A 24,614-nucleotide genomic window follows, 5' to 3' on the forward strand; every position below is an offset into this window, starting at 1 on the left:
TGTTAGATCTTTTATTGTAGTATCCTACTTTTACCTGTTGAGACATGTCGTCACAAGCACCTGTAAGAGGTATATGCGATGTTTGAGTTTGCTGTTGGGCGATGCGTGATGCGCGAAAGGGCCATTTGCAAGGTTGTTTTTGATAACTTAAATGAAAAAGAAATGATAAACAAATTATTCAATGCAACACTCTTATGCAGTATTTCGACAGATTTTGGACCAGTGTATGGAGCGGCTGGACTGAACCAGAAGCAGGGCACGCGGTACAGACAGCAGGCTGACGGGGTTCTGCATTCTACGGGGTCCATATTAGACCCTACTGAGAGGAGCCAACAGCTTCCAGCCTGGCTGGAGAGAGAGCTTTTGAGGCAAGAACCCAGACGACACTCTTTTGCCCTGGGAGACGATGTTAAACTTAGCATGCGAAAACGCTACAGAGCAGATCCTGCTGGGACCCTCTATGAGCTCAAGGTAAAAGTCAAAGGGTCACACTTGTGCAGCATCTGCTGCTTTGCTGCATTTCCCAACAATTATTTTCTACCTAGATTGAATGCAATGCTTAGATTGGGGCAACTTGCCCCAGCATCATCTCTCACTGGTCAGGTATGCAAATGTTATAATGATAAATAAGGGAGTTGGGCAGCTGGACTGATGCACTTCGTAGATCCATAATATTGGATATGAAATTAGAGTCTAATATAATGTTTATTATTTAATATATTAGGTTATATTTATTGTGTAACCCCGCCCCCTCCAGCACAGAGCCCGCCTTATATGTTCTAATCTTGTTTTGAATTTTTTTAACTGATCTGCTCTAACCGACCAGTAAACAGACCACTGAATTCAGTTTTACATCAACTTTAGGTATGTACAGAATATGTTTCTTTTCATATCTTTTGTCTGCTCTAAATCATATCATATTTAATTCTTCAAAAAGCTATTTATTATGTCCCAGGTTTTGATGTAGAAGTAACCAACCAAATTGTAACTGCTTTTAGCCAACCATCTTTCAATCTTAAAATCTAGAGGTGTCAGTGTAACTGTTAGTATAAGAGGTCACTCTTCTCATACCAAAGCTTCATTAAATTTGCCAAAACCAAATCATTAACTTTCTGCAGGACAAAATTGTTGTCTTTTTTCAAAAATGACATTTTGATTCCCATTAATTCATTAGCTGGATGACCTTTGGATGGGCATGGGCAACCATTGCAGGGTAATCTGTCATGACTAGCGATTGACTGAAATGACACAGTGGACATGCATTATTTATTTCAACAGAGTACTTGAACTTGCTCCCCAGAAAGCAAATCAATTTTTTTTTCCTTATCAAGCCCAAATTTGTTTGTGCTGGATGTAATTTGCCATCTGACTGCACAGTGAAATAGGAATGAAAGTTATAATCTGTATTTATCAGTAGGAGAGCAAATAACTAAAAGTAAGAACACCTCTAACTACATTTTTCAGTTGTGTAACGTTAACCGTAGCTCAGCTGTTTTCAGTGTTCATTTTGCTGTTTAATGCTGTCACCCTAATTGAAATCGTAATTGTTTTTGTGGCAGATGCAGTACTTATTATCAATTCCTAGGCCAGACGGGAAGGCTAATTTACCTTGGGTTCCCTCTGCAATTTCCAATGGATTTTTAGTGGCGATTTTCAATTTGTGAGTAAATTGAGGTCTGTTGTTATTCTAAAGAGACTGTTGTATATCACAAAATACAGTCTCAAACATGAACTTTAAAAACTTAAGTTGCTAAAAATTTGCAGAGATTTTTTAATTTATAATTGCAGAGGAAACCCAAGGTAAATTAACCTTATAAATAAAAAATACTAATCTAAAATCCTATTAACAATTGTAGAAGAAACCCCCTATCTTAGACTGGGTAAACCCAGCCCGATCTGTCGGCGATTTGATTTCGGCCTGCAGCTCAGGCTGGAAATCTGTACATTCTTCTGTCCTGCTTCCGTTACAAATTTGCGGGGACCAATTACAAACTGGCTTATCCTCCTGGCGCGCTATTGGTGGGTTTAATCCAATCCAATTTCTTTTAACCTCTCGACGATGCCCAATGGCTTCTTTAGTTTAGCAAACAAATCGCTCGAGTGGGTGTAAATACCACTCACTTTAAAGGAGAACTCCGGTCAATTTTAACATTGAGCTCATTTTTTTGTAAATTTGGAGTGCTGTCAGTACAGAGAACAACAACAAAAATCGGTGTTGCCTACACCGTGTTATCCTCTTTTTAAAATTTGCACCCTGTTGACTTCAATGGGGCAAGTTTTAAACCTGCTTTTAGCCTCTTAACATCCTTGATGTGTCATTACAAGTGCCTAGGTCATGTGAGTGATTCCTTCGGGGTGAACGCGGGTTAATCTGACTGCAGTAGATGTGAAAGATATGAATAAAAATGATGTTATTTGAGCCAGCGCACATACCTGTATTTACATCCTGTTTTCGGTCGAAGTCCACAGTAATCGATTGTCGAGTTCACGCGCGTGATCATAGGTACTAAACCTATGCGAGTGAACTCAACAATCGATTACTATGGACTTCGACCGAAAACAGGATGTAAATACAGGTATGTGCGCTGGCTCAAATAACATAATTTTTATTCATATCTTTCACATCTACTGCAGTCAGATTACCCGCGTTCACTCTGAAGGAATCACATGACCTGTGCACTTGTAATGACACATCAAGGATGTTAAGAGGCTAAAAGCAGGTTTAAAACTTGCCCCATTGAAGTCAACAGGGTGCAAATTTTAAAAAGAGGATAACACGGTGTAGGCAACACCGATTTTTGTCGTTGTTCTCTGTATTGACAGCACTCCAAATTTACAAAAAAATGAGCTCAATGTTAAAATTGACCGGAGTTCTCCTTTAATGTTTTTTCTTTTTGCACAACCTGCAAAAATCGCTCAATGCTATTGCTGCTTCTGCAAACCGCTGATCAATGCTCCAAACCAACACGCTTGTTGACACATTTCCTGCCTGGAGTTTTTCGCTACAAAGTACGTCACCCGGATCGTTGGTCTGATTGGTTGAAGGACTATCCAATTGTGTACAGAGTCATTTGAACTATGCCCGTTGATCACGCCTCTTGTGCAGTAGAAAATACAGAGCAGACTCCCCAGACTAATGTTCAGTCTTAAAAGATTGAGCTTGGTCTGGTGATAGCCAGACTACCTATATCTTATATCTTTCATCAATTCATCATATCATTCCTTTATTCATGGTAGATGGTTTGACTGATTTGACTGGCATGTAATCTTGTCTGCAGACTGATGAAGCATGTGGGTTTTTAATTCACAACAAAGTTTAAATTACATCATGTTGCAACGAAGCCATTTAAATTTCAAGTGAATTTATTATTGTAAGGAGGAGCAGAACATGTGACAGCAACCTGTCGAAATCCAGCAGCTGTGTAATTTTTTGACATGCTGAAAGATGTTTGATCATCCAACAAATGTCAAACAACACTTGTCGATTTATACTATGTTGAAATAGCATCCGTCACAGTGACTTTATGATGTTAATCTTTGTTAATCTTTTTTCTTACAAACCTCTCTGTAGAGACTTGCACATTTAATACATGCTCCTTCCAACTCACATGTTCTGTGAGATTTTTGCCTTTTTTAATTTATTTTTGCTGTCCAACCTAGATTGAGAAGATGGTGTCCATTGATGATCTAAAGCACATTAAGCTGGCCTATGATGTAAGTATTCAAAATGTGTAGATTATTTGGAAATCTAATTTAAATGATTAATTAGACACAATATGATTTTCCTAATTCCGTTCTCTTCAGCAGGAGTTTGCAAAGGCTGGCATCCATATGTTGGATTATTCACAATTCAAATCTGTTCTGAAAAACTGCCCAGGTTTGAAAGGAGTTGTAAGTACTGTAAAAGTACTGTAAGAGAGGTTTATGTATTCAGTTATTTCCTGTTGCTTGTGTAAATGGATTAACGGAGACCTAAAATCTTAATATGATTGTACAATCTTTTCTCTCTCACTGTCTTCCAACCCATTACTTTGGACTAACACTTTTTGAAACGTCACAGAAAGAATCTCACATTCACCAGCTATTCATGAAGATCGATTACACTTGTGATGGCAAAATCAAATGGGTATGAATAATTCACTGCTTCCTCTTTAAATCTCAAACTTGCTCTCTTAGATGAACTGACAATTTGTTAAATGCACAGTTGCATCTGTTTTTGAGTCGATTTTTTGCATATAAAAAACCTTTGCGGGCAAGTGGTCAAAATGGGTCTCATTCAGTAACTTTGAATGCACATATTTGTGCAGGAAATTGCTTGCAAACATGTTCAAATAGAAGCCATGATTGAAATAAAGTTTGCAAGTAAATTTATCCCTAATTTCCAAACGTGTATGCAAAAATCCAACTCCTGATGACCTTAATGTTTTTTTTTTATATATAAATTATATTGTTGTATTACATAATGATTACATACTATACTAATTTCATTATGTTATATATTGTATGTTTTCATAATATTATAATATGGATATCAAAATACAAAAATATGTGTATTTACATGATTGGTGAATGAGACTCATAACCTTTACATTAAATATTGAACACACTTCTATAACAAATTCTATTAAAGTTTAAGTCTTACTCTCTCTATTTTAGCATGAGTTCTGCACATACATATACCTGGAGTACGAAGCAAAGGAAGAGACTGTGCGTCGCAGTAAAATGGCAGCTTTTATATTGCCGGCTAACATTAAGTTTCTAAAACGTGGGAAGCCTGTTGTGAGAATCCACTTGCTTTCTAATGGAACCGTTATGACTCTAAGAGAAGATGGGGTTGTTAACTTCTGGACCCCCAAGCTTTATTTGAAGAGCAAGAAGAATGTGTTTGTGGGTAACATTTACATTTTATGTGTTTACTTCTGTATTCCTGTTCCTGCTCTCCTCCATTTTTCAATCAACCAATATTTAATTTGAATAATTTCTCTGTTTCTATATCCAGCCCGAGAGATCCATCAGTCGAAAACAAAAATGGTCTACTGATTTTGTGCCAATGTCAGAGTACAACAAACTGATCATTGGAACTGGGTAAACTGCTTTTAAAATACATTTATTTTTACATAACAGTCTTTATAATACACTGTAGTGTATATAACTTTCTAATGAAGATTTTTCCCTGTGGCATGCTGTTTCAAATGAAGATGAAGTAGTCAATTTGCAGATGCTTTTATCCAAAGCAATTTACATTTATTACAGTGAAGATTCCCTTGGAGCAGCCTGGGGACTGCTCTGTTATTCTGCTCAAGTATAGGCCTACCTTGTAACTTTGTAGTGTTCTTGGGGAAAAAACAGTTTTATATATAAAACAGCCACATCTGATCTCTGCCTTTCCTTCAGTCAATCCAAACAACATATTTTCTCCCACTTTACAGATCCAGAGAGATCCAGTTTTATGAGCTTGCCTCTTTGGAGCCTTGCTGTCAGTTGAGTGCACTAAAAACTGTGCCTTTATACCTGGATTACTGGTGAGCAGACTTGATTCATGTCAGACATGTTGATGTGATTGCTGTTTTGTGAAGTTTGGGAGTTTTATTCACGTTCAATGTTTTCAGATATGATTTTAGTTTAAAAAACAACTTAATTTGCTCTGCATTTACAAAGTAACATTAGAAAACAGATCAAATAAAATAATAAGGGTATGTTATGTTGGCTCTTGCATTTTTTTGTGTGTGCACTAATATATTTAAGAACAAGAACACTCAATGCTCTTTGTTGATATGTCAATGTTTGCTTTTCTTGTAATTAAAAAATATACTCTGGTTTTGTTAGCTCTACTGGCCCAGATGAATGTATCATTGTATATGGTGATTCTCAGGTAAGTAAACGAAGGCAGTCCCACACATATGAATTCCATGAAATACAATGTGTTTAACTAATCACAAAGCTTTTTGGCACTCTAGGGCTGTGTGAACATCCTATTAATAACATCGTTCAGGGATAAACTGAGGTAAACAAGGTTTCTTAATAGTACAAATTTTCCATGTGCAGTTTTGTAAAATAAAATTACAATAGCATGTCATGCAGGCGTGTTCTAATTTTCATAAATTAATGAATAAATTAATTAGGAAACATTGATTCTGTTCTCTGGAGAGATGTGAAAGATAACTGGCATGTTAAGAATATTATATTACCTTGCTCACTGTCTGACACTGTGCATGATATTCATCTTATTTATATATCCTTTTTATAGTATATTTTATGCATGGTTTGTAAGCTTTTTTTTAAGAATGCATTTATGCCCTAGATTGTGGAAAAGATTGCCGATGGTTGACAACATTCCAAACATAAGCCTCGACCGTGCAGTTCAGTCTCCAGAAATTACATTTATCAGATGGAAAGTCCACCAAGACTGGGTGTCAAAGGTTAAAAATGTGTTATTATTATTATCATTATTAATGTATGTATTTTTTTTTCTTCTTCTCATCCTATGTTGTTCTATTGCTGCAATGCACATGGATATACATTGCAATCAATTGTAAATATTATCAGTGCATTAGTGTAAGATACTGACTGTGAAATATTTTACTAAATTAGTATTTTATAATTTTATGTAACAATATTTTATTATCAATTCAGGTGAAATATTTTCAAAGCTTCCCTGCCATTGTATCCTCATCAGGACATGACGACTCTGCCCTTGTTATAGGTAACATTTAAAAATGACTTATATTGGTTAACTTTTTGCAGGACAGTGGGATAATTTTGATAATTTTATTTTCTCTCATTTAATAGGATTATATGTCACCCCAAAATCAAAAGGAAACATTAGAAATCATATTTTGCCTGAATAAAATTAAGTCTAATTTTAGACTATTCAGTTTTTTTGTTTGTTTTGTACATTTTTTTTTTACATTATTTCATGGCACTTAAGCACATTGTCTTCCTCATTATTGTATTACAGTAATGAGAATCATAATTAAAAATAATGAGAAATATAAGCAAGAGGGAAACAAGGAATAAGATAATGAGAATAGGGGTCGAAATGGGCTTAGTTGAATGAAAATAATGTCACAGAGCAAAACATCTTATTCATCCTAAAAATTGCGTTCATTTTATTTATGCAAGATATAATTTAAGATAATTTTACTATTGATTTTAGGGTGAAATCTGACCTAAACATTGATATAAACCCATGTGTAGAAAAAAGTGTGTCCTCCTTTCTCACTTCTTTCTCAGTGATGTCTGTTTAACATGGCAGAAGGAAGAAAATAGCTACTCTGGCGTCTTGCATGTTTAATGCCAGATGAGAGATGTGTCAAAACTCTCAGTGCAATGAAGCTTTGGTTAAACTCATTTGAATAACACACCATGACTCAGAAAGAGGGGAAACGGGATCTGAATCTGTCAGCTGTGATCTGTTTGAGTGGATATGCGTGTATGAAGGTTTGACAATCTGTTTTTAATTAGGATTCATTCATCCATCAACCTACATGCGAGAGCAGATGAGAGAGATGGCAGAAGTGAGCGAAAAGGGAAAGTCTACGAAAGTCACACAGAGGGCAACCGACAACCAAACAATCTTCACCGTTCCTAAAGGAGTCATGACCTTTGATTTCTGTGAGAAGCGTAATCTTTTGGTCACCGGCGGGTTGGACAGGCTGTTGCGCATGTGGAATCCTTATGTGCCTAAGTATGCCTTATATCTTTAGGGTATCTTCTTCATAAGTGGCATCTCTCTGATTTTAATTATTTTGGACAATTTCTTCTCTGATCTATATAGGTGTCAGAAAATATGAAATATACATAGATAATACTGTGTTATCAAATACTGTTGTTAAATGCCAGGCTAGTAATTTTACATTTCGAAATGGCAGTAGACCAACAGGGATTTTGAAAGGTCACGATGCCCCTGTTTCCTACCTCTGTATCTGCTCAGAAGATGGGCACATTTACTCAGTCTCCACAGACAAGACTGCTAAGGTGAGGAATTGATTCATCACTTAAAATCCAAAGTCAAATCTGGATTTATTATATCAAAAAAGTGTTTTAAATCTTCTCAATATGAAAAAGCCAAACATTAAACTAAGCTAAAGTTAAACTGAATGTTCATAATTAGTAAAACCAAATGCAACATTTATAGACTGCACCACTTGTTTATTAAGGGATAGTTCACTCAAAGATTGAAATTAATTTACTCATTCTCAAGTTATTGTAAACTCGAATGACTTTCTTTCATCTATATCCTGAACACAAGAGGGGGATTTTTTAAGCAAATGTATATCACTCTTGTCAGTATAATGAAGGTGAATAAGGACTAGGCTGTCAAGCTGCAAAAAGCACCACAAAAAAAGAAATAGTTAAATCCACACAGTCTCTCCTTGATGCATTCATGAGAAAAGCAATGTCCAGTGTGTGAAGGAATCATCCTTTGAGTTAAATTGTTCTTTTCTATGAATCAGTTGATCTAGTCAACTAAACCTGTCTGAAAACCGGTCTGAACCGGACTGATCTTACAGACTCAATGATCCGGTCACAGTAAACAGCCCACTAAAGTGAAGATTAGCATGGAATAGTCTGTTCATCACGCAAAACTATTCAGAAGACTTGCAATGTGGTGTGTAATTCACAAGGACCACTTTTATGAAACTATTACTTTTGAATCCGTTTCAAAACTTGACAGCCTCAGTCCACGTTTACTTTCATTTTTTTGACAACAGTGGGCAGAATATTGTTTAAAATTCTCCATTTGTGTTTCACGTTAGAAAGAAGGTTTGGAACAACATGAGAGTGAGTAAATGATGACAGAATTTTCATTTTCTGTGAAATATTCCTAGTTATGTGCAACCATAAATATGAAAGTGTATTATTTTTTTTTGATGACATTTTTATATTTTTTTATAGATATGGCACATTAAGGATGAGACGTGTCTGTTTACTGCCGATCCAGAGGCAAGTAATATCCAGGGAGAATTGTCTGTGTGCCTCTACTCCTCAGCTGTGAAGGGGCTCTACATCGCCACAGATTCTCTCGCCTTACTATCCCTTCAGACAAAGTATGTATCTTAGATGTTATATAACAAAGATTTCAAAGCCTATTACGAGTATCAGTTGGCTGTAAGACATTAGATTGTGTATTTAGCTACAATTTTCTTGTCATTTTAGTTGTCATGCATTTTTCTTCCTTTCTCCTTTCATATACCATCTGTTGTAGACCACAGCCTAAGGGCAATCAGATTCTGTCCCATGAAGAGCCAGTGTTGTGCTGCGCATACAGTGAGGAGTTTAGGCAGGTGGTGAGCTGCTCTAAGGGCTCGGTGAGTGCTTTTGACAAGTATCTGTTTGAAATACATTGAGGACACAGATGCTCTGTTCCTCATGCTCATAGATCGGTTTTTGAAAGAAGTCTCTTGAGCTCACCAGGGCTGCATTTATTTGATTAAAAATACAGTAAAAACAGTACTATTGTGAAATATTATTGCAACTGAAAATCACATTTTTCTCTTTTAATATATTTTAAAATGTAACTTGCTCCTTTGATGGCAAAGCAAATTTTTCAGCAATCTTCAGTGTCGCTTGATCCTTCAGAAATCATTCTAATATGCTTGATTTGGTGCTCAAGAAACATTCCTTATTGTTCTCAATGTTGAAAACAGTTGTGCTGCTTAATATTTTTGTGGAAAACATGATACTTTTTTCAGGATTCTCTGAATATAAAGTCCAAAAGAAAACCATTTATTAGAAATAGAAATATCTTGTAACAGTGTAAAAGATTTGACTGTCTCTTTTGATCAAGTTAATGTGTCCTTTGCTGAATGAAAGTATTAATTTATTTAAAAAAACAAAAAGCTTACTGACTCCAAACCATACATAAAAACATACAAGTACTTCATACGTCTTGTGTGCTATATTCCAGTTCTTATAAAGTCATATGATAGCTTTGTGTGAGTAACAAATTGAAATTTATGGGTACAGGTTTGTTTGTCTTTTAGTAGGGTTTTTGGTTGAAGTTAGCTAAATTGTGACTAAATTCACTTATTATTCAAATTACTCAATAAAATACTTATTATTATTCAATTCAGGTTGTCAAAGTCTGGGATGTGGAAACTGGATCTCAGATGTTTGAGTTTGGAGGTGCTCATGGAGAGTCTGCAATTACCTGCATGGCTCTTGACTCTAGCGGAAGGAGGTTGTTAAAGCTAATTTAAATATATGACATTGCATAATATTACTGGTTTGTGCAGGTTTTTTTTTTTTCTTTCTTTTTTTTTCACCAGGCTAGTGACTGGTGGAAGAGATGGCTGCCTTAAGATGTGGAACTTCAACAATGGCCAGTGCGTGAAGATATTCAAGAGAGGTCAATAATTCCTTATAGTTCTTCATGTGCATTTGATTGATTTGCTTTGCTCCTGAGTAGGGTTGGGAACCGAAAATCGGTTCTTATCCAGAACCGTTATGCCTGGTTCAGATTACACGTTTGTTTTGTCTTATGCGATAGTCGCTGTGTCAGATTACACGATTTTGACTCCTAAAATCTTGTCGTGTCGTGGACAAGAACCATGTCAGACTACACGTTTCTTCCAGTCATCACGTGCCGTCTTTGAAGACGCGCGTGAAGGCTAAACTAGTAGCGCCTGACTTCCGGAAACGAATGTTTCAAACAATGGATGAAGCGGCGATTTTCGTATTGGCTGTCTTGTGTTCAGAAAAAAAAAAAAAAAAAAAAAGAAAACCCGACAATGGACACCTTCCTGGATTGCACGAAGAGGACAGTATGGACTGTCAATCCTTCAAAGAGAACTTGAGGTAAAATATATTTTTTTTATATAACGTTAGGCCTATATTTGTAGGCTACTTTTAGCCAGTAAAAAAAGTAATTTAAATGTTGCTAGCTTGCCACAACGATAAGATATTTCAAAAACAGACTGTTAAAACAATTATTTGTTCACCAATTGTCACAGGTGATAGAACCCGTTGTGGAGGACCGAAAAAAAATTAAACATGCTAGTCTTTTTGTCGTGGTGTCGTGAAGCATCGCAGACGCAACGTAGGCTGTCGCCCGCTATGACACACTATACGAGATGAAACGATCGAATCTTGCGTCCCGACTCCCGACGCCCGTTGTCGTATACGAATTCCCACGACACTCTAAAGGCGGGCATACACTGTGCGATTTTCGTCCGATTTTGAGCCGAATTCTGACTTGTGCGACTCTTTTTCGGGTTGGGCCGATTTTCAGCTTTGTCGTGCGTCGTTTGTCGTGCCGTGTTCGTGCAGTGTACAGGGGGAAACGAGAGGCGATTAACCTCTCACGACCGGCAATCGGATGGTCGGATGAATTTCAGGCATGTTAGAAATTTTGGTCGCTCCTCGTGACTATATCGCACAGTTGAAGCAGAGCTACGAACCGATTGCCCTAAACTCAGTGTTTTTTCCCTCACTGCGCCTGCGCGAAAACAGTTTTATCTGCAGCAAAAAAAAAAAATAATAATAATAATAAAAAAACGAAAAAAGGGAGATCTTTAAGTTCTGTAGTTCAAAGCTATTACTGTTGCTTACCTCCAGTTCGTGTTGCAAAATGGATTAACCATTACCCACTTCTTCCAAGCCACCTGCGATGTACACTTTGCCTCTTTTATTATTAAAAAAAAATTTGAAATAAAGCTGTTTTTAATTTTCATTGATGAATTATTGCAGTGTTCGGACATATTATAGAGTCTATAATATGTCCGAACACTGCAATAATTCATTGTATTGTATTTGTATTCATTGTATTCATTGTTCATGGTTATAGACTGTTAATAATTAATTATATGTATATAATTCATTGTAATCGACCTAAATGTTTTAGACAATTTTTAATGAGCAGAAGTAAAGCTTCTATGTAGGCTAATATTTTATTATCCTCACAGCGCGTTGGTTATGCGGTGATGCGCTATGAAATTTGTTGCATGGCTATTTAATTATAATAGCCTGTCAGTTTAATAATAAAAGTAGCCTTCCCTAATAATAATAATAATAATAATAATAATACAATAATACTAGCCTACTAATAATTTAATATATAAATTGGAAATGCTAAATCTTCTTGATATTGATAGCTGATGCTTGTTTTGATAATATCTCTGGATAGGCTACATGATATCGTCCATAGGCGCAACCCGGCACGAGGATTTATCGCGCTGATTCGCGCATATTTCACACGTATAGTGTGAGCAGTCAAGTCGCAGCTCGACGTTCGGACCGTACAGTTAAGGCGAGCATACACTGTGCGATGTCTGTGCGATTTCAGCAAGGAACCTACTCACACTGAACGAGTAGATCGCATGCGATGTAAAGCCAAAGCTCAGGATTTATGTGCTCACACTGTACGGTCCGAACGTCGAGCTGCGACTTGACTGCTATCACTATACGTGTGAAATATGCGCGAATCAGCACGATAAATCCTCATGCCGGGTTGCGCCTATGGACGATATCATGTAGCCTATCCAGAGATATTGTCAAAACAAGCATCAGCTATCAATATCAAGAAGATTTAACATTTCCAATTTATATATTAAATTATTAGTAGGCTAGTATTATTGTATTATTATTATTATTAGGGAAGGCTCCTTTTATTATTAAACTGATAGTAGGGATGTTGCGGTGACGGATTTTTTCCACCGGTTAATCGACGTGTAAAAAAACCGGTAATCCCGGTGTCACCGGGGTTGCGTGTCGGGGATTTCGGGTGGCCGAAAATGCGCACGTGCACACGTCTCAATTTACTTTCACTTTAATTAGCGGCAATTCAGTAGCATTTGTTTGAATTAATCATGGGTTAATTTATTTTATTCTTAATAAAAATACACAAAACAATAAGACACTCGCTTGTATTACACACATCTTTATTGCAAAATGAATAATAACTTAACACACCATGTAAAAACTAAACAAAAGCACTTATGAAACACCTTTAAAGTGCATTTATTAACAAAACGAACCACTGCACACATCGTGCAAGTATCAAACAAGAAATTATATATAAAAAATCACTATTCGTTAAATAAAGTGCCTGCCTTTTTCAGCTAAAAAAAAAAAAAAAAAAAAAAAACACCGCACAACCATCGAATATGAAACGAACGAACATCAAAAACTTCGTTAAATAAGGTAGCCTACCCGAATAATCACTGGACACTTAAGTGCAAAAAAAAGCTAATATAAAAATTAAACTCACGTTTGCATTTCTCTTTGAAACCAGATCTTCCGCCATCCTTTGCCAGTTAGCTCGCCTCACTCTCCTCAAATGATAAATGAAATCGGACACCTGCTGCTTTACTGCGGCGCTCGTTCCGCTTACGCTAAATTAAGAAGGCACATAGTCACTAACTGAATTAAGTGCTTTATTACTATAGGCTAAAACTTCAACACGATGGGGACGGTGACGGTGGTCAAGTGCTATGACCGGTAGGTGGGTTAAACACCGTGTATCACCGGTAACACCGACTATCGCAACAAGCCTAACTGATAGGCTATTATAATTTAATTATAATTAAATTAAACGCAACAATTTCATAGCGCATCACCGCATAACCAACGCGCTGTGAGGATAATAAAATATTAGCCTACATAGAAGCTTTACTTCTCCTCATTAAAAATTGTCTAAAACATTTAGGTCGATTACAATGAATTATATACATATAATTAATTATTAACAGTCTATAATATGTCCGAACACTGCAATAATTCATCAATGAAAATTAAAAACAGCTTTCTTTCCAAACATTTTTTTTAATAATAAAAGAGGCAAAGTGTACATCGCAGGTGGCTTGGAAGAAGTGGGTAATGGTTAATCCATTTTGCAGCACGAACTGGAGGTAAGCAACAGTAATAGCTTTGAACTTAAAGATCTCCCTTTTTTCGTTTTTTTTTTTTTTTTTTTTTTTTTTTTTTGCTGCAGATGAAACTGTTTTCGCGCATGCGCAGTGAGGGAAAAAACACTGAGTTTAGGGCAATCGGTTCGTAGCTCTGCTTCAACTGTGCGATATAGTCACGAGGAGCGACCAAAATTTCAAACATGCCTGAAATTCATCCGACCATCCGATTGCCGGTCGTGAGAGGTTAATCGCCTCTCTTTCCCCCTGTACACTGCACGAACACTGCACGACAAACGACGCACGACAAAGCTGAAAATCGGCCCGACCTGAAAAAGAGTCGCACGAGTCAGAATTCGGCTCAAAATCGGACGAAAATCGCACAGTGTATGCCCGCCTTTAAGCACACAAATCCTTTGCTTTGGCTTTACATCGCATGCGATCTACTCGTTCAGTGTGAGTAGGTTCCTTGCTGAAATCGCACAGACATCGCACAGTGTATGCTCGCCTTAAGTCAAACGGATCGTGGCAAAATCGGGCTAAAATCGTGTAATCTGAACCAGGCATTAGTGTTTTTGAAAAATACCGGAACCGTGCGAAATTCCTAAGTTTCAGTTCCGAAAACGGTTCTGGTGCGATGTGTGGGCGAAGTGCTGGGAGCTTATCCTTTAATAGCAACGTCTCAGCTCATGAATATTAAAATAGTAATGAATGCACTGGCCCTCGCACTACTCATATACGTTTTGCGTCAGATATCCACGCAGAGAGAGTATAAAGACAGTAGAGCTGCACGATTAATTTTGAAACGATCTCTATTCAAACACCCACGCGATCTTATTCCTAAATGACAAAAATTTCACACCAGAACATTCAAATCTGTTTGCGCTGTCGTTCAGAGAGCAGTTGTCAATATATATGAAACAGCTTTACTTTCACAGTCTTTTCAACCACACAGTATCGATATTTCTGTGTAACAAATATTCAAATGATCACAGAAGTACTGAGATAAAAGTTTATAGTCGAGTAAATCACCTTTTGAAAGTCGTTGCCTTCAAATAACGAGTGTATCGATTACATCTGATGCTTCAAAACATTCATAAAGACGACTGTTAAAGCTGCAGTCTGTAACTTTTTTAAGTTCAGAATTTAAATTTATATAATGAGCGAGTACATCATGAATGCCTTTTTTCAAACCGTGTTTTTGTCTTATCCTGATTCACCACGCCACGGTAAGCCTGTAATAAGACTCGGTCTTCTTTACACCGGTCGAGTCGGCAACAACTGCGGAGTAGCCCAGTGCCTGCGTGACTCACCCGCATCATAGACATAAACAGAGAGAAATAGGTCCGGCTACAATGTTCTTCCGCAAGACGCATGCAGTTCTGTTTATTAACTGCTAGAGCGCTGATTCATCGGTCTGGATCTTACATGTGTTCAAGCATATTCTACCCTTTCTGAGAGGGTATTCTCCACTGCTGGAGATACAATAAACTATAGGAGAGGTCCCAAATTATCCTAGAGAATGCAGAATTGTTTATTTTTCTTCAGATTTTTTTTTTTTTTTTTTTTTAATTGCTAAATAATATGTTGAATTTGTTGACATTACCAGTCTGTTAAACTCATTTGACAAGTATAAGAAATAAACTCAAAAAGGATTGTGCATTTTCCCCTTACTACTATTTTTTATTAGTTGTTTTAATAATTGTTATTGAATGGGAACTGGAATCGAAACCGGAATCATTTGGCGGAACCGGAATTGGAATCAGAACCGAAAAATTTCTTACGATTCCCAACCTTATTCCTGAGTATGACTGATTATTCTGAGTATATTATATCCCACATTCCCTATAAAGCTGTTGTGAAGCAAAGCCCTTCATTATGTTTTTTCCCAGATGGAAAATGTGCAGAGATTTGTGACTGCCTCTACCTGACACTGCACATGAACGCGTAAGTCTGCTGACTGCAAGCGCCATAATCTTCATGGATATTATTATCCTCATTTTTTGGCTGATTCACTTTTTTATTTCTTTTGGCAGATTTGTGATTTCTGTTGGTTGGGACCACAGGATAGACATTTACTTGGTGAGTATAAAGTGACCAGCCTGCTTCCCTTATGACCCTTTTTTTATATCAGCATAATTCCCCAGATGGCTCTCATAAAATGGTTGACTGCCATGACCTGTTTCTTCCCCCTGGTACTCTCGCCTTTATTGCTGTTCACTCCATTTCCATATTTCATTTACTTCAATGTTTCTCCCTCCTCAAAAGTGCTTGAGTGCTGTTTGGTGTGGTTTATTCTCCATTCCCTTCTGACAATCCATTATTCCATCTATTACAAGAGCTTTTGTTCACTTTAGAAAAGAGAATCCGAGCTTTGTGAAAAAAGATACCCTAAATACATGATTTTGACACCACTTTGACAATACGTATCTCATTTTATTAAAAACTTTCCCTCCCCATCTATTGTCAATTCTGTATTAAGTCTTCAGAGTACTATCTATCTATCTATCTATCTATCTATCTATCCATCCATCCATCCATCCATCCATCCATCCATCCATCCACGATTTTGGTGATTTTATTGCTAAATGGCATGTAATTAATGAAAAAATATTGTATGGTTATCACGGTTATGAAATATATATAACATTGTTCTAGTTGTTTTTGGATATTTTAATCCAAAAATCGATATTGTGCCTTTAAATGAATTAATTAAAATTATTCTCCAAATGAAAAATTTATTATATTAATCCCATAACTAACAAAATACATGTACTTGCCGAGGGACAGTTTATGACAACAAAAAAAAATATTTTAAAACGTTCAAACATTTTCTGAACTATCTTATTCTCGTCACCAAATTACATAAAATCAAGGATGTGTAATTAGTACTTTAACTTGTTGGTCAGGTTGCCTTATATCTGAATGGACCATTCTTTGCCAGATTAAGCCACAATATGGACCAAATTTAATGCCAGTGATTTAATTTAATTCAAGAGACTGTGAACAGAATAGTGCAGAATTGCCAGTGATTACTTTTGAAGCTAAACACGTTATTTATTTATTTATTTATTTATTTATTTTTTGACAGGACTCCAAAGAGAAAAATCTGTACAATCAGAGACCAAAACCTTCTTGGCAGGACGATGTGGTATTAGCATCCTCCACAACTCACACCCATGTCTACACACATGTACTTTGAATCCCCTTCAAATATGCAGGGGCACTTTGGAAAATGTGTTGAATGTTTCACACACAGAGGAATGGGCACAAAGCGGATATTCTGTGCACTGCTCAATGCACACCACACTTCCTGGCCACTGGCAGCTACGATGGGGAGATCATCGTATGGAATGTAGTGTCTGAACGCATACTGTCTCGCTTCCAGACTCCTCAACAGACCCCTCAACAGAGCAGCAGTTATCCTGGTATTCCAATCTTCCCATGAATTTTCAGTTAATACTGATTTCAGATTTGCTGGTCCTCAATCAAATCTGTTATATGAAAACTTGGTATATTATGCACAACTCATATGGATTACTTTAAATTTTTTTTATTGATAGTTCAATGCACAACTGTGCTGAGCCTCATCTTCTTAAAGACCCGGGCGTTTGTTCCTGAATTGTTGTCTTCTGCTTGGCTTGTATCTTCAGATACTGAAGGTAAACTGGTCCTTGCGATGAATAAAATGATAGAAATCAGTTCACATACAATTTGCAGAACGTATTTCATCTTTCAAAGGTTATGTTCATTTCTGGAGTGTTCTGAATGGTGGGAAGTTCATCACATCTTTTCAGGCTGTGAGTAGTATATTCGTATATCTTATATATCATATATTTCCTCAAGTTTGATTATAAATTCAATGTCAACAGAATGAGACAAAGGTTCTAATTGAAATCGTATGTTTAAGTCTCAGCATCAGCAGGCGATTATGAAACTGGCTTCAACGCAGGATGACAGCATGCTTTTTACAGCCGATCATGTCGGCTTCATCTACGTTTATGATGTCAAGCAATACGCCCTGGGGCCTGAACAAAACCCTCCTGAGAGTAAGGACAGTCCTCATTTTATTTTTATTTTTTTATGTTTATGTTGAGTCTTGATGTAGTGTTATTCATTTCTAGAGGTGAACTTCTGGCGTGCACACATCAGCAGCATCACTAGGTAGGTTCAAAAAGCAAATAAAAAATGTTTATTCAATATTCTTACTATTATTTTATGTATTTTCCTGTCATTTTTTGTTTAGTATTTGTTATAAAAAAAAAAGACATCTCATTAACATTATTACCATAATTTCCTCTCCTCAAGTTTGAAGATAATTGACAAGGACCAGTTTCTGCTTACCTCCTCATTGGACTTCTCAGTGCGGTTGTGGAGTGTCCATGGGGAGTTTATAGGTACATCTACAAGTTGCTTAGATGTTTTTTTTTTTTTTGTTTTTTTTTCAGGAAGTAATAGCTGTGGCATGTGCATTCTTTTGCCAATGTGCATCATACTAAGTATCATATTAAAATACTTGGACAGCATTTCCTGCGATACTTATTCAGCAGTTCAACAACGGCACTACTAATTCTACGTAACCAGTGTAGTCCGATTCCGGAATAATGACTCTTGAGTTGGTTCTTTTTAAGTGAATCAAAAACTTTCAGGTCAACCAGTGCAGTCCAACACCTGAACGAATAACGCTAATAAATTGGCTCTATTTTAAGCTGCGATCTGTGGGGTTAAAATCACTGGTGGACGAATCAAGTACTTGAGTAAATGTACAGTGTAACAAATTATCTCAAAAGGGAAATATGAATAATTAATCATAACTTGTTATTATTTATTATAAATATTTGGATCAGTTAATCGAATTAACTTAATGTAGCTGAATTAATATTACAGTCAATTAATCTGTTCGTCCAGCGAACACTCAGTATTGATAATCTATCAATTCTCAGAAAGGATTTTTTCGTGGCCACAGAAAAATAACTCTTTCTTAGCATGTAGCAAGCAGGGAGCAGAATCAACACTCAGCTAAAAAAACTAAATCACAAACACATAACTAATCTAACCAAACACATGCACAAACACGCATGCATGGATTAAATGGAAAGTGAAAGTAAATGAAACCAGAAACAGAAACAGGGAATGAAGCTATGGAAAAGAGTAATTTAACCATCTAAAAGAACCAACAGTTTCTTAGTTTAAAAGCACCTGGTTAAAGGGATTTACCGCTTATACTGAACCTCTAGTTAATTGTACAATACTTGCAATGACTTAGCCATTGAACGAGCATCGAGATGCAGTCCCAGGAGAAAGTCTTGATGATTCCATGAATCTATGGTGTTGAAGATGCAATCAGTTTTAAAAATCAAAATTTATGAACTTTTATCACCAAAACTTATTATACATATGTATTATTATTGTTATTGTACACTATTACTGCAGATTTAGATCACAAATAACTGACAGTCATGACCTAAATATGATTTTCCTTTACAATAATAATGTTAATATTCAGAATTAGTGACTTATTGCGTCAGTCAAGCTACAACGGTACAACATTTTGACCAGATCACTGAATCAGTGAGTTGTTGATTTAAGAACAGCTGCAGTTAGATTAGTCAGATTCATGAATGAATAGTTCAGTGCAATTTGTGAACCAATTCAACAGGTTCATTGGAAAGAATTGGCTTGTTCATGAATCAATCTATCGCGTCTCAGCTTGGGTATCAGGTGGCGATTTCTTCAGTTCAAAGTAAAGAGGAACGATATATTTTTATGAAATGAGGTAGAGTAAGTATGATATTTTGTGAATGTGGTGAAGTAAACATTTCCCAAACGAAAAACAAAATACTCAGAAAAAGTAGATACTTGAAAAATGTACTTGTCAAAATCAATTTACAAAATTTGTCACGTTGACCACATTGCTACAATACTTACAATAGATCTTTTTTTTTGTCCGCAAAATTTTGCTAATGTGACTGCACCTTTAGTAGACCTACAGACTACTACACTGTAAAAAGTGAACAGTTGGTTCAACTTAAAAAAATTACTTCAATTGGTAAGACCTAAAGAAATTAAGTTTTCTCAACTTAAATTATCACATTTTTCACGATAAATTGGGATAATTTAAGTTGAGAAAACTTCATTTCTTTAGGTGTTACCAATTGAAGTATTTTTTTAAATTTGATCCAACTATTCACTTTTTACAGTGTACTTGAAATGATAAAATCAAAATTTTCAATTTGTAGGTTCACAAGACATACGCTTTATGTGTTTGATTTACTGAAAAGAACCAATTAATTAGAGTCATTTGTTCAGGAATCAAATGTATGACAACCTAAACTACATTGAACTCTACAGGTACATTTGGACAAAATGAGAGTTGGAGCATTGACACACCATCTTCTTGGAAGCACCCGGCTGTTCCCTCGGAAATCCTCATAGATCCTTTAAGCATGCCTTCTCAACCCATACTGGATAGAGAGACCGATCTGTCAGATGTCTTGGACTCGGTGGAAACTAAAAATAAAAAGAGTGAGGTAAAATATTTGGATGAAGCCTGGTGTGGTCGGGGGTTGTTTCATAAAGCTCTGTTTTCCCCACGAATGGATCAGGTGGTGTTTCTGAGATTGAAAAATGGCTTCTAAAACAATCCTAATGTGCTTTAATTGCAGCTGGATGTCCTCATCGATGAAAGTGTCCATCCATCAATCCTCAAAGAAAACGAATCTGCACAGAGCAATTCCAGGTGTGTCTGAGCCTGGCAAGAGGTTAGTGTATATTTTCATTCAGACCAAGCACACATCTAAATGTTAACCAAGTCGCCTTATTAAAGAGTAACAAATTGGATTTTCTCCAATTTTTTGGATCGCAGACAGTGCCACACAATATTCAAACGGATCAGAACTTCAGACAGAATGGGTCTCAAGGACTACCACACTTTTGAGGACTCATACCTTGTTATTAACCTTACAAAAATTAAAAATACAGATCTCTCCAAATTCCAATCCAACAATGCAGATGACTAGTCACGTCAAAGTCAGCGTGCTAAGATAAGGACAAATAAATGACATAACAGTACTATCAAAGGAGTGAAGAGTTGTTTTTTCTTTAGATATCATCTCATGATTTAAAGACATGCACTTTTCATGTTTATTTTCATGACAGTTCAATTTTTTTTTTTTTTTAACCATTTTGAAAGCCTTTAAGGGAAAGTCCAAACCTAAAGAATACCGTTCCAATTCTGAAGAATGTTTAAACTCTTTTTCTTTTTGTCCATACAATGGATGTCAATGGGGTCCAAAACAACATTTTACATCATATATTTTGTTCCAAAGAGAAAATTCATTAAGGTTTGGAATGACATGAGGCTGAGTAAATGATGACTGAATTAAAAACATTTGGGTAACCTATACCTATAAGAGATTTGCTGAAAAACATGGATTAGAATTTTTTTGAAGTGTTTATTTTATTGCGATTTCAGCAAAAGTTTCAGGTACAACACAAAGGAACAAACAACAATTCACTGCATCAACAAATTTCACAAGGACAGCTGGTGCATTTCCACCTGCACAGATTGTCAGTGTGCGCTATAAATAAATTGCGAATTTAACATGACATATCCTATTGACTGCACAGCGAAAATAAAGCGAAACGCTCAAGCGTATAGCAGCAGCCCTTGTACATCAATTTCTGAAATTGCAAGCTTTCACTTTAGTGCCATAGTTTCAGCATGAGCTTTCTTTTAGTCACTGCTAGGCAATGGCAGTTTCAGCTCCTTTTGCTGTTCTCTTAATATTGTTGTTAACTGCTATTACATCTACATCTATTCATTTCTTAATCCAAAACAGCAATATCATTTTTTTTTTTTGCATTCATAATCAGCCAATGGTCTGAGTCAAAATTTTAGAAACCAGACTGAAACTGTGGAGAGAAACAGTGGGAGCTTTAAAGATTTCAAACTAGAGATGCTACATGAAGATTAACTAAAAGTTATCATATCAAAATAAGAAACAAGGTTCAAATGTGCCTCTTAAAATCAAATATAAGAAACAAAAAAGATGAATTTACCTCTGTTTGCATGACTGAATGACCAGCAACCACTATATTACATGCAATACAGCTATATTGAATTTCCAATATCACAAGCTGCTAAATATTGACATGGTTGTTTTTTGCTTCATTTTGAACAAAATCAGTGTATTCCATCGTCACATCTTCTGGACTTTGCTTGTTGTGTGGCTGCTCTGGTTGAATGTTGTCGTCCATTGGAGAGTCAACCCATGGCTTGGGTTTGCTGTTGAGTGACTGGAGAATTATAAAAAAAAAGAAATTTTAAACACTATTGCAAACAAATGCAAATATAATTGAATTATTTATAAATTAGGTTTAATAACATGCTCACTAATTTAATAACATGCTCACTATGACTTTTTAAAAAATCTTATGAATGTTGAAGCATGACAGAGAAAAGACAGCTAACACCACCCCTGTGTGGGTGTTCGTACATAGTAATCAATACTTGTTACATAAGGTTATTCTTAGATCTGTCTCCCCCAATGAATTGCTTTCATGATGCTTTTAGGCTTACCTCACCTGTAATTTCGCCTGGATCTGAGTGCTGTGTATGGCAGGATCATGATCAGGTGTGTATTTATTCTGAGAATCCTGTATGTTTGTCATCCACACTTGAGTATCTTCAACATATACTCTGACCTTGTCCATGTCTATGCCATCAATATGACAGTAACTGTCACTCTGGGAGACAAAAGTGTGCAATATATAATAAATGCACAGGGTTTCTGCACATTTTTTAAAGTCAAATGTATAATGCTATATATCTATAATTTTAATTTGGCAAAGTATTTATATACATCTAAGCCAAAGTGTCATCTAAAATGTATGTCATGTAAAAAGACTTTTTAAGACTTTTTATGGCCTTAAATTTAAAAAATCTAATTTAAGACTTTTTAAGGATTTGCGGGAACCCTGATGCACTTAGGAGTTGTTAAACTGGTTTTAAAACTACCTTAGATTTTAAGGTGGGTTAAAGGTGCAGTAAGCGATTTCTGAGAAGCACTCTTGATATTTGAAATCAATCCAAACAGACACGCCCCTCCCTCCATTGCTCCGCCCCCAAATGGACAGACAGGCAATGCAAGAGTGCATGTCCCTTTATCATTGATAAAGGGAAGCAAAATAATGATTCACGAAAAATAAAGACAGAAAATGACACTCAAAACTGCGTTTGTACTATAGCTAACATTACAAAAACAGCATATCTTGGTTATGTGAAACATAACAAAACCAATGTTACTCACGTATGGAGCAGAAACAACGCGGCCTCAGCGTCCGTTTTCAGGCTTTCCCACTTAGGTCTCTCCAGCACTGGAAAGCTTTTCTAATATCAACGCGGGTCCTTAAGCTCTTGCCTGATCATAACCCCCCCTTTTTCCATAGATATTCCTTTGACCTTTTATCTTTTGTAATGCCTCTCAGCCATCTCTCTTTCTTCTTTCCTCTTGCTCACTCTGTCTCCTCCCCCATCATGAGTGTTTACACCCCCTACTGCTGATTGGCTACAAGTGTGTTGTGGCGTTCGGTCCACTTTAAACAGTGTTTCCCAGAAATCGCTGACTGCACCTTTAAAACAGTGCGTTTTTTGATAGGGATGCAATGATTTTAAAATTAAGATATTAAAATTCTATATATCGGTCTAAATTAATTAAAACATTAATAACTAAAATCAGTAGTTTTAAATTCTACAAGTAAATTTAGGCATCACAACATAATATACAGAGATTTGCTAAAGATTACATTTAACAGTGTTTCAAAATATCTCTTTAAATATTTACTGTGAGCAAGATGATGGCAAAAATAGAGGAAATAAGTATTAAATATGATTTAAAAACCCTCTAAAATTGTTCGGTGACCGATATGGCAACAATATATTGTGTAGGCTATATACATTAATTAGGGCTGGGGGGAAAAAAATATTTTTTAGATTTTCTTCTCCCTCTCTTCTATATAGCGTACAATACATATTTTGCATTCGCCAAATCTTCCTTCAGGGTTTCCGTAGAACTGCGGCGCAGCCCTCGATGCTTCACGATATCACGACAAAAAGACTAGGGGACTGTTCGTTATTTATTTAAGGGGCCACCGGAGAAGTTTTGAGATCTGTTGTCAAAAAAGACATTACCCTCCCTTCGCCAGCAATAATTTTTTCTATGACCCTCCAAAATGATTGTGAAAAAAGGCATGACCCTCCCCGATAATTTATTGATTAGCCTACTTCTGTACTGGTTTGTGCTTGGCAAAGATGTTCAGATAGCCATTGTTTGTTTGTTTTTTAAACCATAAACTCTTGCTTTCTCATCTTACTAGGGCTGTAACGATAGATCAAACCTACGATTCGGCGCTTATCACGAAAAAAAAAATCATGTTTTCGGTGCTGATGCGGTGTGACGCGTTCAACATGTGGGTGGCGTTGCGAATAAAGCATCTAAAAGCTGTCACAAAGAACCGGCAAAAGTAATGATTATTAATATGTCATAAATAGCTAGGAGACATTTTAATTGTTTATTAATAAACAAGTGTTTTCTGTGTCTACTGCAAAGATGAAGTTGACGATGCGTCGCGATCTTCTCAGGACGCGCCAGAGAGAAATGCACATTTCATAAGCAGAGAGCAGTCTGTTTTCTTTCGTTATGAATTGTTCTGTTTAAAAGTAGACATTTCAAGCTTTCTATATATTTCTCATGTCTGTGAGGCAAG

At 36.3% G+C, this 24,614-nt stretch overlaps 2 protein-coding genes across 2 annotated transcripts in view; one reads left to right on the forward strand and one right to left on the reverse strand.

Annotated features, from left to right (window-relative positions):
• Positions 1–162: 162 nt before the first annotated feature.
• Positions 163–20,596, forward strand: wdr95 (WD40 repeat domain 95; the record flags this gene model as incomplete). Its single annotated transcript, XM_081370855.1, has 28 exons — positions 163–471; positions 3,661–3,714; positions 3,808–3,891; positions 4,061–4,126; positions 4,657–4,887; positions 5,000–5,085; positions 5,430–5,522; positions 5,827–5,872; positions 5,958–6,004; positions 6,302–6,419; positions 6,634–6,703; positions 7,465–7,687; positions 7,872–7,977; positions 8,899–9,050; positions 9,209–9,311; positions 10,077–10,183; positions 10,272–10,351; positions 15,740–15,794; positions 15,884–15,929; positions 16,939–16,998; positions 17,107–17,275; positions 17,411–17,509; positions 17,589–17,647; positions 17,758–17,896; positions 17,972–18,011; positions 18,156–18,244; positions 20,199–20,377; positions 20,513–20,596. 28 exons carry the CDS (start codon positions 163–165, stop codon positions 20,594–20,596), a joined length of 2,994 nt encoding a protein of 997 aa, XP_081226981.1.
• A 1,393-nt stretch (positions 20,597–21,989) lies between these two features.
• hsph1 (heat shock 105/110 protein 1) overlaps positions 21,990–24,614 on the reverse strand; it is a gene marked incomplete at both ends in the record, with an annotated part of 30,946 nt that continues 28,321 nt past the window's right edge. Inside the window, 2 exon segments of the mRNA XM_081370856.1 lie at positions 21,990–22,145; positions 22,434–22,595. Coding sequence (XP_081226982.1) covers positions 21,990–22,145; positions 22,434–22,595 — 318 coding nt within the window.

This window comes from Scardinius erythrophthalmus, assembly GCF_964197995.2.
Source record: "Scardinius erythrophthalmus genome assembly, chromosome: 7".
NCBI lineage: Eukaryota > Metazoa > Chordata > Actinopteri > Cypriniformes > Leuciscidae > Scardinius > Scardinius erythrophthalmus.